This window comes from Narcine bancroftii, chromosome 4 (assembly GCF_036971445.1).
Source record: "Narcine bancroftii isolate sNarBan1 chromosome 4, sNarBan1.hap1, whole genome shotgun sequence".
Classification (NCBI taxonomy): Eukaryota; Metazoa; Chordata; class Chondrichthyes; order Torpediniformes; family Narcinidae; genus Narcine; species Narcine bancroftii.
The window spans coordinates 249,419,134-249,435,347 of NC_091472.1; the positions used below are offsets into that span (position 1 = coordinate 249,419,134).

At 40.2% G+C, this 16,214-nt stretch overlaps 1 protein-coding gene across 7 annotated transcripts in view; it reads right to left on the reverse strand.

The window, feature by feature from the left end:
• Positions 1 to 669: 669 nt before the first annotated feature.
• The window catches only part of LOC138761834 (NGFI-A-binding protein 1-like), a 74,088-nt gene continuing 58,543 nt past the window's right edge, over positions 670 to 16,214 (reverse strand). For 3 of the 7 annotated variants that reach the window (XM_069934650.1, XM_069934651.1, XM_069934648.1), the window contains 2 exons: positions 8,406 to 8,558; positions 4,085 to 6,142 (listed from right to left, as the gene is read on the reverse strand). In XM_069934650.1, the coding sequence (XP_069790751.1) occupies positions 6,036 to 6,142; positions 8,406 to 8,558 (260 nt within the window). In that variant the 3' untranslated portion in view covers positions 4,085 to 6,035. Of the gene's footprint in view, positions 821 to 3,948; positions 4,058 to 4,084; positions 6,143 to 8,405; positions 8,559 to 16,214 lie in introns of those variants that run through there. The other 4 variants (XM_069934652.1, XM_069934653.1, XM_069934655.1 and 1 more) reach the window with 4 other exon arrangements.

Here is a 16,214-nt window from a genome sequence, read left to right on the forward strand (position 1 = left end):
GCGAGCTCTCCACTGGCCATCGTGTCAGAGGTGCACCAAAGAAGAGGTACAAGGACTGCCTAAAGAAATCTCTTGGTGCCTGCCACATTGACCACCGCCAGTGGGCTGATATCGCCTCAAACCATGCATCTTGGCGCATCACAGTTCGGCGGGTAGCAACCTCCTTTGAAGAAGACCGCAGAGCCCACCTCACTGACAAAAGACAAAGGAGGAAAAACCCAACACACAACCCCAACCAACCAATTTTCCCCTGCAACCGCTGCAACCATGTCTGCCTGTCCCGCATTGGATTTGTCAGCCACAACGAGCCTGCAGCTGACGTGGACATAAATCTTCGTCCGCAAAGCCAAGCCAAAGAAAGAATAGGCAGACCAATGACTGATCCAAGGATTAGTTTTGCAAGCTTAATTATCAAGTTGGTTTTCACTCAAATTTATAGAAGGAACCACTGTAGCAGGTCAAATGACTCAGGACTTGTAGATTCAAACCAAGGCTTTTATTACCAAAAGAGTGGAGCATAGTACATCGAGGTTGACCAGTCCAGACTGACCTGGATCTGGTTAGGTGCAGCTCCTTATGATCTGTCCAGTAGATGTGGCTACGGCTCTCAGCCAATCATTAGTACTATATACAAATATATACAGATGTGATAGGATCCCATACGATCAGAACTTCATAACCAAATTATTTATTCATTATTGGTAGAACCTTGGTTGGTGTATTGTAAAGGTGATGCTTCTACTCTATTCATTTTCTGTTAACATTAGAGTCATGATGAACCATTGACTTAGCCTTTCAAATCTTTGGTCTTTAAAATGCTCTGATAATAAAAAAAGAGGAAACATAAAAATATAAACAATATTTTTTTTATATTTGTCAGTATGCATGTGATAAAAGTAATGTGTTTACATTGTCAAAATAATTCTTGCTCTGAATCCATGCTCAATCAGACTTAATATTGGAATTGATTTCTCTCAAGTTCAAAATTGTCCAATCTGTTTCACACAAGCATATTTCTAACACATTGGAAGATGGAGAAGCATTGTACGTAGGCATATCTTTCTTAGTGGCATATTTATTAAATTGGCTTGATGTAGGTTGAAGTCTTGCCAAAAATGTTTGAATTTCTTTGGTTACAATTTTACCTCATTGTTTTATTAAAATGCAACTTAAATAAATGAAGTTTAATTTTAGTATACAACTATCAAAATGGAAAATACTTTGAAAGTTTATTTGTCTCAGGATAACCTGGTTGATAGTAGTTTGATGAATCGTGTAATTTCTATCAATCTAGTGCACCACAAAAACATTTTCCAAATATTTATGACCCTTAAAATTTTAAGATAACCTCCAATTTTAACAGATAGATCTAAGTAGCAACATTTAAAATGAACCCAGGCTTGTAATAAATTGCACAGTGAATGTTTTATGCAGACTGTGGAAGATCACAAAGTACAAACTCAGACCCCAACTGCTCCAACTGTAACCTGACTGTCGATTCCTCAGATTGTGCTAAGTCTAAACATCTTGTTTCACACAACATGATGTTAACATTTCCATCACATTTATGCTTGTCACATGACTCATTTAGACCATGGATGGAACTGTTCACAGATTAATTAGCTCAGTGGTTCTATCCTGGGTTCTCTCAGGGTATAGAGACAGGGACGCAGATGGGCTAAAAAAAAATACCAATGGCCTGCGAGGCTTAAATAATTTTGATGTACCAGTAATTTGGTTTGAAAAAAAAAGAAATATACACTTGGAAAACTAGCTGACCCAGGAATCAGCTTGCTGATAGTCCCTGGGAATCCCAAAGACAGCACCAAATCTTTAAGAAAAAGCCCATGGATGGCATCTTTCATTAGAGAAGTGCTTATTTTTACCAAGCACAAACAAGTGAGGATTTTATTCACAAAGAGTGGGAACCACTGATTCAGCATATTCATTGAAGCTAATTTAATCCAAAATCCCAGATGCTCAGTGGTCGGTTTCTGTGCCAAGGAAAATTTAACAGCGAACATATTTTAATGTGGGTTTGTTCTACAGTTCCAAATTCTTTTGGAATTGCTTTTGTATGAAAGCAGTTTTGGAGTTGCTTTTCAGCAATTAAAAAAATATTGATTTAATAGTTCAGCATTTCTTTGCTGCAAATAGAATGGTCTGGCCACAAAATTCAAAGCATTAAATGCAAGGGCCAGGGAGATTCAAAGAGAAATTTATACTGATGGTGTTATGCCAGTGCTACATTGCCTTCTATGTCTGATTTGATGACAGTAACAGCAAAGAACCGCCCCTCTGCACCCCTACAGATCCCATCTAGTCCGCATCCGAGGAGACACTAATGGCATTGTGAAGAAAGCGCATCAGTGCTTCTGCTTCCTCAAGAGGTTTGGTATGACACCAGAAACCCTGGAAAATTTCTACATGTGTGGCGGAAAGCATGCTGACTGACTGCATCGCAGTCTGGTATGGGGATACCAATACCCATGAGCATAAAACCTTCCTAAAGGTAGTGGACACAGTCCAGGACATTATAGGCAAAACCCTCCCCACCATCGAGAACATCTGCAGGAAACACTGCTGTCGGAGAGCAGTAGCAATTATCAAGGATCCACATCACCCAGCATATGCTCTGTTCTCACTGCTGCCATCAGGAAAGAGGAATAGGTGCCACAAAGCTTGCACCACCAGGTTCAGGAACATCTGCTACCCCTCCACCATCAGTCTCCTCAACAACTAATTCAGAGACTCATTTAAATACTCCTGTGCACTTTATTTATTTTCATTCTCTCTATTGGAAGGTTTGTTTATATTCGTTATCTGTTTAGTTATTTTTTGTTATATGTATACGGTGTGTAGTTATTTTTTAGAAATTCTGCCTGCTGCTGAAAAAAATGATCCCCAGGTTGTGTATGTGATGTCAATCATGTACTCAGACAAATTTGAAATTTGACAATCAACACACTGCACAGGAAGTTCGACTACATGTTGAATACTGGCAGAAATCAAAAATTAATCATTATTGTCCACACTATTTACATCAACGTCAACCCGTGTGGTGTATACAAGACTGGACAAAGGACAAGACTGGACAAAGGAATCTGTGCTCAAATATTTGAGCAGTTCACTGTTCCAAAGTATATGTACACATCCATACTTCTGAATACTGGTTCTAAAAGGGAGAAACACTGGGTATATAATTTCAATTTGTTATAAATTTATCATGGTGAGAGGTTTGAGATTGACTAGATAAAAAGATACAATCGCAGAATGATCAACAAGTAACATTTTTTGAACATCAAGTCCCAATATGTTGGTCAACGATCCTCATCATTGAAATTCTTTTTTTACATCTTAAATGGCTAGTTTTAGATTTTTCTTAAGTTACCTATTAGATACATAAATATTGTTAAGAGTCCTTTAATTGCTTACCTGAATCAGAAAGATTACACAGAGAATTAAGATTGACAAACATAATGGCAGAGCTATATTTCCAATCTAAAGATGCATTTCTATCAGTGGAGAGTACTTTGCATCAGATTTATTCAGAACTGTAGAACAAAAAAAAAAACCCCTTTGGCCAACTTTTATACATAGCCCCCTCATTTCAGGGCACTATAATGATAGAGACATTTGGCTTCACAGGTACTCTGGTATTGCTTCATTGGTGCAGGTATAAGAGAGCTAGGCTTGCTTCAAAGCTTTTAATCACTTTTGGAGTCTGTAGTTGCCATTTTTCAACATGAGGACCAGGGCTGTGCCAATGAAAGGCAAATTTTTAATATACATTACAAACAAGTGGACCCAGCACCAATCTCTGTACCACACAAGTCAAAGGCCTCCAATCCTCTGCTACCATGCTGCCTCCCACAATCAAGCCAATTTTGTATTTAATTGACTAGCAAACTCTGGATCCTATGCATCTAACTTACGAGACCAGCCTACCATGCAGTACCTTGTTAACTCCTTATAACTCATCTTGTCAGTTGCTGTAACATTCTGAGTGCAGTATGAAATGCTTCACAATTACAATCAGGCAGGATTTGAGAGATTTCTAGAATATAAGCGACGGGACAGCAAATCAGAATTCCAAAAATATATTTTAATGTTTATATTACAAATTAAATACATTAGTGTTTATCCAAAACATCTTATGCTATATTTTCAGACCACTCAATATTTAACGCTGGCCCATTTGTCAATTAAGTAGCAATTTCAGTACAGTACAGACCATTAGAACGATAACCATTCTCCCAGATATCCTTGACCCTTGTAATGTTCATTAAATTGAATTCCAAAAGGAAACAATAGAAGTAGCACAACATTTTACTGATTATATTAGAGTATGTGCACCATTGATCACTTTACAGTTAAAAGGTTATGAGAGAGACAGTTTAAAATCATGTTCTAACATACTACTGGCTAACATCAGTACATTACAAGTCGAAATTCACAAGTACATTTCATGGCAACAATGTACAACATAGTTTTTAAATTAATTGAATAGTACCACAGGGAATTGTTTTCAATTCCCTTTTGGCTAATCTGCCACCATAACTGTAAAGCTATTCTCCAGTTAAATAATGGATAATACAAAATTTGGCTAAAGTGTAATGATCAGCTACCAAAGTTATTACAGATACACATTATGAACACAAATGTATGGCTAGCTGCTCAAATCAAATGCATTAAATCAGCATTATTTGTCATTATTGCATTTTTTTTCTCTCTTTGATGTCTCTTCTCATCAATGCTACTTTTATACTGATGTTTGATCAGACTGTAGCAAAAATAGTATGGCACTTTGGTTGCCTGCACAATTAGATTAAAATATTTGCTTTCATCAACTACATTTGCCATAACTAAAATGAAACATGACTTTTAATATTAAACAAAAGTTTAAAAAAGGCTTTAAAAAAAAATTTAATGCAAACCAAATCTGAATGTTATTTCTGCTCATTTCATTAACAAAAGATGCAATTGTAAATGCTCTCGAGTCAAGTTTTTATTTACCATTGACTCTTCCTGGCTAGTCCCCATCAGATCTGTAGATGGCTGGAATTTCAAAAGCCAAGGTGCAGTAAATATATATAAAAAAATTAATAGTATTAACCACACAGTAATAAAAATTAAAAACATTAAAAGAATGATGGATAATGTATACAAACATATGCTAAAAATATTCTCAATAGAAAAATGGCACGTTTAGAATCCTCCTGCAATCTGTCCTCTAATTAGGGATGTTGAAATTTTCTCACGTCTGGTCTGCAAACTAATTAAATAAAATGGAACTAACATTTGTTGCATTTTAGTCAAAAATGTCCACTGCTTCTGATAAATGGAAATATCTTCAATTTATGTGCGTGAAATTCACAGGAACGTTCAGAAACGCACCCAAACACAAATTTCTTTGTTTTTAAATACATTACAAGTTTGAACAGTTGTGCTTACCTTGTGGCCCTACTTTGGTTCAACTCATCTACTCCTATTCAGCAAGATTGTGCTTACAGGTACTTGAATTCTATCCCTCATGCCTTATCAATGATGAATGAACATGTCAATTATATACAATTACAGTATTTTACATAAGCTTTGACATTACATGCATATATCATTTCACTTGAATCAAAATAAATGTATACAATGAGCAGGAAAGTTTCATAAAGCTAGACCATCTTCAGACAGTGTCGTTTAAAAAAAGGTGTTTATTAACTATTTTCAATGCTGTTTTCCATTTTCAGTAGAGTTTGCTTTCCTTTAGTGACTAATTTTTAAATAATGTTAAATAGGTTAGTTTTAAACATCTATTTTACTGCTCAAACAAGCTGTAGTACTTAACGAAAACAGCTAACCATGAAGTGACAGTTTAGAAATCATCCAGTTTTCTACAGAACAAACAAACATTATCCACAGCAACTTTGACAAAAGAGAAAACCACAATAATGGAACAGATGAGGCAACACTGGTTTTTAAGGCTTTGGTTATAGTACTTGCTGATGCCATTTTGAGAAAGAGGCAGAATTGGGAAAAGGCTATCTAATATCTTCAGGCTCTATTTTTATAGGTTTCAACATTTCAGTCTTCTTTTCTGTGTGATTTAGAATCGTCTGACAGAACTCCTTCAATGTGCCTATATTTTCTGTTAAGCAAAAAAAAGTTAGTAATCCAAAAATAAATACTGATTATTTCAAAGAGAAAATTAAGTTTGTTAGCACTACCATTATCTCTGTAGATAGTGGTTATGATTTGACCCAGACACTGACATTTATATTTGTTATGGTTTTATCACATTGAAAATTTCCCTTCTTTCTATAACTTGAAGCGTGAAGGGGAGAAAGTACATACAATTCCTTGCACTGCTTGTGCCATTATTTGTAAACAGGCAAATAAAACAAGGCAAGTATTAATTATGGAACACTTAATTTAATTTAAGACGGTATGTAAAGTAATTTATTTTTGACAAGATCAATAAAAATGCTTAAAAAGACAATAATCAGTACACAGCCAAACCCTGCATGTCAGCAGTTCAGATTACAGAAAGTGACTCCTATATTAGATGAATATTTAAGATGTGGAATAAAATTTGTTCCTCTGGAATTTATATGATTAAAAAAATAAGGTTTTTCCCAACTTGCATCTCTTGACACATGCACAGGTGACATGGCTTTAAGTAATGAAAAATCATGAAACAGACGATTTTCATGGAACGCAACATCACCGTGATTCTAGGTCTTATTCCTTCAATTCAATACTGTGACAGATTATGTTGTATTTTATAATGTTTTAAAGGAGATAAATTGGGGAAGGTTTTTAGTGTAGGTCACATGCAAACACTTCAGAACAGATCTAATTTAAAAGAGTGAAGCTCAGCTCAAGCCAGACAGGCATGGCTCCAAGTGCCTTTGCAAAAACTTTGAAGAGTGCCCAAGGGACTTCACTAATGGATTGTCGTTTTGAAAAGCAACAGATGAAATAACTCTGAGGACAAGATCCAAAGCTACAGGCTGTGTGAGTGCAGTTTGCGGTCCTAAGAGGGTCATGTGGTTTTTGCAAGCAGAGAGAGCCAAAGAGGTGTTTTTTTCTGTGTGAGAGAGGGGGGGGGGGGGTGGTGGAGGGAAAGAGAGAGAGAGAGAGAGAGAGAGAGAGAGAGAAAGTGTTCAGCAGCAGCAGCTGGGACTGAGTTCTTAGTTCAGCCTGGTCAAAGCCCTTGTGGTCCATGCAAGAGGAGATGACTGGCAGTCTAATGTTTCACTTGGAATAAGATAAACAAAAAGGAACTCTGTGGTGACCTAAAAGAAAGAGCTCATCATCTGGAAAGCTCTGATGGGGCAAGTTTCTTCAGCAAGACACTGATATGGCTGATTACAAGGAATCAGTTTGTGTCCAGTGGATCACAAATGTCTCTCTGAAAACTGACAAAAACCTTCCTGAGTGGTAACCATTTACCTTTCAAGCACCAAACCCTGGTGAAATTCATAAATGTTAAATTCTGTGCACAGTATAAGAATTGCCTGCAACTAATGAACTTGGAGGAATGAGAAGTGAGATTGGAGTGTGAATTAAATAACTTTTCTAAACTTACTCACACATTACATACACGTGTGCTTAGAATTAGAAAGGGAGTTAAGTTGGGTTAAGTAAGTTAATAGTAATAAGTTAGAGTTTGATCCTGTATAAAGCAACTTTTGTTTAAGTAACCATTTGTCTTGGTGAATATCTATTGCTGCTGGGTTTTGGGGTCTTCTGGGCTCGTAACAATATCCATTCATATTACCCAGAAGTAGCTTTTGCACTGGTTCCTTGGTGCTAAATCTACAATATTGAAACCATTGGGCAAACACAAAGAGTGAAGTTAATTCAGTTTTCTAGAGTGCAGATCAGCCACGGAGTTCATTAATAGCCTATAATATGTCAAGTTATCAGTCCAACCATAGTGAGATCAAGTCATCACCAAAATGAAGAACCAGAACAAACCCATTCAAAACCATTTTAACAATAGCATTAGTTAGTTAGTTAGGATGCAGGGCCATCTTCAGCAATGGGTTTAACTATGTGCCCTATAACTTTTGTACTGCAAAGTGTAATGTATTGGTGGCCTAAAACCTCAAGAAAACCAGATTAAATAGTGGGACAGATTATCTACAGAAGCACCCACAAAAGTGTGCATTTCAAATGGTGACCAATATTTTGCTCCCCATTCACATCCAAGTAGATTGATGAAGGCCTGGGTGTTGGAAGCATCTCTGGAAAGTTGAAAGACTATACGTGCCATATTTATGTAAAAAAGGCCGATGCATTGCAATCCGTGGTAATAAAATATAAGCAATAGAACTCAGTGGAAAAGTATAAAGAGCAAGACTTCACTTTAGGTTCTGCTTCTTTTTCACAGACATTCACCTTACCTGAGGAGTGAGGCTCTCTTGGATTTCTAGAACATAGTCTGCTCAATTCATTGGACACCTGCTTAGCCAGGTGTAGATCTTCTCCAGATACCATTTGCTGCATTAATTGCCTGCTCTGCTGATTAGAGATCCTGAGATTCAATGGTTTGTCAGCTAAAAAGTAAAGATAAAGTAGCATGTGATGAATAACGTTTTTTCTTATTCATTACAAGCATGAATAATGGAACAAATAACCACAGATGCAGGAAACCTAAAACAAAATGCACAGAATTGGATACCCTCTTCAGATTAGTCAACTTGTGAAGAGAGGAACCGCCTATTTTATGTTCTTTAAGAATTCTTTTTGAGGATGATTACAAATTAACGACCTCTTTTCTTAAAGATAAACCAGTGCCTGTCAAACTACACACATACAATGACAAAAGGGCATAAAATTAAAAGCTACTATTCAGGAATGAAATCGGAAACCTGTTTTACCATAAGGTTTACAGAAATCTAGAACTCTCTTCCACAAGTGTTAGCTTGGCGCTTCCCAGAGATTTTTTATTAGATATAGGTGTATAAAAGAGAATACAGCAAAGGGTGGAATTGAGCTGCAATGTCATTTGTGTCCTAATTAAAGTCCTCTACCGGCACCACCTACGGCTCCTAGAACGCTTCCACCAGCGTTGTCTCCGCTCCATCCTCAACATCCATTGGAGCGCTCACACCCCTAACGTCGAGGTACTCGAGATGGCAGAAGTCGACAGCATCGAGTCCACGCTGCTGAAGATCCAGCTGCGCTGGATGGGTCACGTCTCCAGAATGGAGGACCATCGCCTTCCCAAGATCGTATTATATGGCGAGCTCTCCACTGGCCACCGTGACAGAGGTGCACCAAAGAAAAGGTACAAGGACTGCCTAAAGAAATCTCTTGGTGCCTGCCACATTGACCACCGCCAGTGGGCTGATAACGCCTCAAACCGTGCATCTTGGCGCCTCACAGTTTGGCGGGCAGCAGCCTCCTTTGAAGAAGACCGCAGAGCCCACCTCACTGACAAAAGGCAAAGGAGGAAAAACCCAACACCCAACCCCAACCAACCAATTTTCCCTTGCAACCGCTGCAATCGTGTCTGCCTGTCCCGCATCGGACTGGTCAGCCACAAACGAGCCTGCAGCTGACGTGGACTTTTTACCCCCTCCATAAATCTTCGTCCGCGAAGCCAAGCCAAAGAAAGAAAGAAGAAATGGCAGAGAAGGCTTGAAAACAGAATGCTCCTCACACTTCCAGAATTAACATACATTTCAATGGCCTTTCAATTGGAGACTTGGGCACCACAGTTACACAGGCAAATAAAGCTGCTTCCTCACATCTCCAGAGCTTCTGTGTGGAGATTACATGTTTTCCCTGTGACTGTGCACGTGGCATGGTTGGTATAGTGGTTAGCGCAATGCCTTTACAGCACCGGCGATAGAGACCAGACCAGGATTTGAATCCCCCTATGTCTGTGTGGGCTTTCTCCGGGAGCTCTAGTTTTCTCCCACCATTCAAAACGTACTGGGTGTGTAGGTTAATGGGGTGTAAAATGTGTGGCATGGACTCGTGGGCCGAAATGGCCTGTTACCATGCTGTACATCTAAATTCCCAGGTCTTCGAGTTTCCTCCTGCAATCCAAAAACACACTGGTTCATTGGCCAGTTATCTCCAGAGTGCAAGTGATGGAAATAGATGGGAAAGTGGGCAGAATCAAGTGGGGATCAGCACATTGGTGTAAATGGATGCTTCATGATTGGTATTGACTCTGTGGGCTGAAAGTCCAATTTCCTTCCTGTGTGATTATTATTCCTATTGAAAAGTCATCAGGTTGAAACTTGTTACTCTATTCACAGATGCTGCAGAAATGCCGAGCATTTACAGAATGTTCTGTATAATCTCAACATTTTAGGTGGTTCTAGTCCCACTTGGCAGTTTGCTCCCATGGCATTTGTCATTGACATCCCCACAAATGGTAAGCTTTTTTCAAAATGAATATTTCTTATTATGCTTCCAACACCACACTGCCTCTTGCCTCACTTATATAGTCAGCTCAACCATAAACTTAGCTGATTTTTCACTAGCTGAACGAAGAGCAGAATAACAGGTATCATAAGGCACCTTCCAAAACAGTTGATTCCTGATGTGTGCGAGGTCCTGTGTCAAAGTTTATGGTTGCATTGAAGGTTCACTGGTGCTGGTACCAAAATAACAAGGATATTTGAGTTATGGGAATGAATTCATCTCCCTATTTAATATTAATACAAGGGTAGCCTGGCTGACTTGCATAAATTTAGATGCTTCTTTCTAAAAGAAAATTATGTTTGCAACTGTTTCTTTCATTGATAGTAACATCTACAAAACCTAGTTTGGGGAAGCACAGTACCAAGTATATACAACAAAGTAGAAAGATGTAGGTCATGCTTTTGTGTCTCCAATTGCAATTCAATCACAACTGTTTTATGAAATGCAGACTTGCTTTCCTGCAAGTAAAACGTTCCTTTGAAAAATACATGGGGGGGGGGGTGGTGGGTGGGTGGAGGGAAAGAAGTTACCTTTCAACAGAATTTGACATTAAAAAAAGACCTCAATGCATTGAGGACAGAGGAAAGATGAAGGATTCAGAGGCGGTTAATTGTCAAATGTAATGCCTTCAGAATTCATTGAAAAGCAGCAAATGTACTTTCAAAGTTGGAGACCAAGAGTGACTGCAAAACTCATATTCCAATATACATATTTTAGATCTTTTGTCTAATACGATCATAATATAGAAGATACTGTTGATTAACCACATGCATCATGCTTAGAAACAAAATAACATCAAGCATTCTGAAGAACGACTGATTAAGAAAAAGATATATCTGGAGATGTGCCTGCGTGTACCTGGATAAAAGAATCTTGCATGCACCGACCGAATACAGAAGTGATTTAACAGGAGACCAAAAATGACAGAGGCAGAGACAAGCAAACTTGATTGAATTACATTATCACAGTGAACCAAAGCAAAAGGGAGTTGGAAGCTAGAAAGTGTGCTAAAAATACACAAAAAAGCACAAGGGATAATAGATCTAGAGATAATCTAGCCAACATTTTAAAAACAAATATGCTAAAGTGATAGGCCAAAGAGTCAATGAAACTTAGCAACCATTGAATTATACAGCCATTTAGATCAGTGAGAACTGGTGCTCAAATATCTGTTGTTGTCTATCTGTTCAGCAGGAATAAAGTAACTGATGGTGAAATGCAGATCCTTCTACCTGCCCATGGAATTCTCGATCATGCTGATTGCCTCAGTTTATGTTACGTTCTTCCTTCGGCAAATGGGGTTTATGATACCATCTGTGAAGCCCAGACAGCCCACCCTGGTGGTGCAATGATTATAGCTAGCAACTTCAACCACACCGACATGAAAACTGTTCTACCAAGGTTTCAACAGCAAGTCAACTTCGCTGTCAGAGATACCCTGATGTGTACGAAGCAGTCCGTTGTGCACATCTAGGTTACTCAGATAACTTATCAGTCCTGCTAACCCTGGCACACAGACTTCTGGCAAAATTACGTCATTTTACTGGCAATAACACTGTAGTGGGTTGTATAAAGAAAGGTGATGAGTCATCATACAGGAGGGAGATTGAAAACTTGGCTGAATGGTGCATTAACAACTTTGCACTTGATGTCACCAAAACTAAGGAGCTGATGGTTGACTTCAGGAAGGGAAAGCCAGAGGTATACAATCCAGTGATTATTGGTGGGAAAATCAGAGGTGGAGAGGGTGAACAAATTTAAGTTCTAGGGAGCCACTATCTCAGAGGATCTTTCCTGGAAAGAATATACTAAAGGCATTGAGAAGAAAGCACGTTAGTGCCTCTACTTCCTCAGGAGTTTGCAGAGATTTAGTATGACATTAGAAACCATGGCAAATTTCTAGAGAAGTGTGGTGGAAAGAGGGCTATCCAGCTACACCACAGTCTGGTATGGGGACACTAACACATCAGAGTGGAAGCTATTTCCACTCCATTAACCTACACACCCGCAAAAGGATAGTGGACAGAGCCCAGGACATCGCAGGCAAAGCCCTCCCCACTATCAAGAATAACTACAGGGCACACTGCCGTCAAGAGAGCAGCAGCAAACATCAGTGATCCACACTATTCAGCACATGCTCTGTTCTCGCTGCTGCCATCAGCAAAGAAGTATAGATGCCCCAAGACTCACACCACTGTCAGGTTCAGGAATAGCTGCTACCCCTCCATCAGACTTAACGACAAACTCAGACTCATTTAAGGTCTCTTTCTTGTTCAATTTGTTGATTTTTAAAAATTATGTTTTGCACAGTCTGTTTGTTTACAGTTCTATAGTTTTTTTTTAACTACCAATAAGTGGTAATTCTGCTTGCCCACAGAAAAAGAATCTCAGTGTTTTTTGTGATGTCATGTACGTACTCTGACAATAAATCTGCAATCTGAGATCATGATGTGCTCAGGACTGCTTGAGACCCCGAACTGCAGCTGTTTCAGGGAGTTGGCCACCTACAACAGTCATGTAAACATTAAGGAGTACATGAGCTCAGTGACTGGTTACACGAGCAAGTCCATAGAAGATGTCACCGAGATCAAATGCTACACAACCAGGGCTAACTACAATCCACGTTCGGATGAAGAGGTCCGAGGCACTTCTCAGAGCTTGTGATGCTGCCTTCAGGATAGGGGATAGGATGGCACCAAAATAAGCCCAAGATAATCCAGGAGTCAAAGTGTAAGTACACACAAAAGGATCCATAGATATCTGTGCAACACCAGTGACATGAGATGCATGGCACGTGGCAAGGGATCAAAACTACAACATCCACAAGACAACCTTGTGAGACAAAGACAATAATACCTCCCTTCCAGACAGACCAAACATCATTTGATGAGAAGAACAGGATGACGCCAAAGAAAGCTTCATGCCCCACTGATGAAAGTAACCCTCAGCATAGCCACGGCTAAGGTGAGAACCTGATCCAAGGTGAGAACCCTGATCCAAGTCTATCTGGGTTCACAGCAGCTCATGGAGCATCATCACGATGAACACTGGCACACCTCAGGGTTGTGTGCTCGGCCTGCTTTCTCAGGGTTGTGTGCTCGGCCTGCTTTCTCAGGGTTGTGTGCTCGGCCTGCTTTCTCAGGGTTGTGTGCTCGGCCTGCTTTCTCAGGGTTGTGTGCTCGGCCTGCTTTCTCAGGGTTGTGTGCTCGGCCTGCTTTCTCAGGGTTGTGTGCTCGGCCTGCTTTCTCAGGGTTGTGTGCTCGGCCTGCTTTCTCAGGGTTGTGTGCTCGGCCTGCTTTCTCAGGGTTGTGTGCTCGGCCTGCTTTCTCAGGGTTGTGTGCTCGGCCTGCTTTCTCAGGGTTGTGTGCTCGGCCTGCTTTCTCAGGGTTGTGTGCTCGACCTGCTTTCTCAGGGTTGTGTGCTCGGCCTGCTTTCTCAGGGTTGTGTGCTCGGCCTGCTTTCTCAGGGTTGTGTGCTCGGCCTGCTTTTATTCAAGCTGCTGATCAACAATTGCAATGACAGATCCAACTCCAACAGAGTTTTCAGATGACATGACAGTAGTTGGCCTCATAGGTAACAGCAGTGAGTTGTATTACAGAGTGCAGATGGAAAATTTCGTAAGTCTCAATGTGGACAAGTCAAAGGAGATGACAATAGTCTTCAGGAGGACTGGGACAACCACCCTCCACTACACATTAATTGCCCGGTCGTGGAGAGAGTGAAGAGTACCTTGTTCCTCAGAGTCCACTTAAGAAGTAACCTATCCTGGGCACACATCATCTTACTTGTCAGGAAGATGCAACAGTAACTGAACATCTTGAGAAGACTGAGGTGGGCAAGGCTACTGGCCACCATCCTGTAAACTTTCTACAGCAGCTTTATCGAGAGCGTCCTGGCTGGCTGCATCATAGTGTGCTACAGTTGCTGAGGATCAGAGATTAATCCACAGGACCATAAGGGCAGCTAAGAGGATGACTGGGGGTCCCCCTCTCCCCCATCGACGTGATTCACTGGGATCATTGTCTAAAGAGGGCTCACAAAATCAGTGAGGGTCCTTATCATTCTACACGCAGCATCTTCCAGCTACTCCCATTGGGAAAGAGATACAAGAGTATCAAAACCAGAACCAGACTGAGAAACAGCTTTTTCCAACAGGTAGTGAGACTGCTGAACAAATGATGAACTGCTCAGACAAACCCTCAATGTCACTAACTATTTAACAATAATATGTATTATTTGTCTGTCTGTATGCTTTCAGTATTTTACACCAAGGACTGGAGTACACTTTAGATGGGTTGTATTTGTACAATCGGATAATATACAAGGTCAATAGAAATGAATTCTGGGCATTAAAATGCAGGTCTTGCAATTGAGAGTGTCCTGACTGACTGTATCATTGTATGGTATGGTAGCTGTAAAGCATCAGACTGGAAGTCAATACAAATGACAATCAAAACGACAGAAAATCACTGGCGCTTCCCTTGTCTCTACATTTTCCAGGAGTGCTTCTTAAATAGGGTTCAAATAATTATAAAAACCCTTTCCATCCAGCACAAATTATCTCTTACCTACTTCCATCAAGGAGATGGTACAGGAGCATCAGAATCAAGATGGCAGGCTGAGAAATAGCTTCCACCCGCAGGCTGCAAGATTGATGAACAGTATCCTCCAACCAAGTAAATCTTCCCAAATTTAAGATATAATGTCGGATAAATATATATGTGATTATCTACTATGTATTGTGCACATATATGTGTGTGCAATGGGTCTGGAGGAGCACAGTTTTGTCAGGTTATATATGCACAGTCAAATGACAATAAACTGAAATATCCTTGACTCAAGAATTAATTTTAAAATCTTGCAAATTCAGGTTTTGTTGCACTGAAAAGTTATTTTAAAATAGTGTATACTTAACATAAGTTAAGCCCAATAAAATGAACCTCCATGGAATCACAAGATTCTTGTTAGATCGCTGCACATGTCTGCATATGCATTTTTAAAATACAGTATTTTGATTTGCAAACCATCGCATAAATTATGCCACCATGATCTCATCCATCACAAGCCCCTCTCCAAAAGGCTGGGTCAGTTCAATAGCACACCAAGTTATAAGTACATGATAAATTAGACTGAATTTGGATAAAGTTTGTTCACTTTCAATCTTTATATTGTACAGGTTAAGGTTGTACCGCTGGCCAATTAGCGATCTCCTTTTATCGAAAGCCACACCCTGCTGTCCAGCACAACCAGCAAATCAGGTGCATGCCTTCCCATAAGCCTGAGCACGCACTGTCATTGGCTGGCACCGGTAATTGGCCCCTGCTCTGCAGAGCAGGAAATTCAAGCACTATAATTGGTCCCTGCTCAGCAGAGAGGGACATATTCAAGTCTGAGCGGGCTCTTTCTCCCTTCCTTTTCCTCCATGTGGTGATAGTCCTGCTCCCTGCCCGGATCGTGGTCGCAACGGTGGACGCCATCCGTGAGGTCCACAGATAACAGGGCACTGTGCTCCCCAAGGCTAGCCAGGGTATCCCAATGCACGGAGATACTGGAGCAGAGCCACAGTCCTCCATATTCCCTGGGGTGGGAGGATGTGAAATCCCTGTGGGTCGCCCTGATCCACATTTTCCCTCAGAGTCTAACACTCAGGATATCTTCCCCTTTTGCCTCCCACTGCACTGAGTCCCTTTCTTCCCTGACAAGTCCCACGGTTGAGTGCGAGTAAGCGTGAGTGTGTGAGTGCTTCTTTGAGTGCATGAACGGGAGAGCCA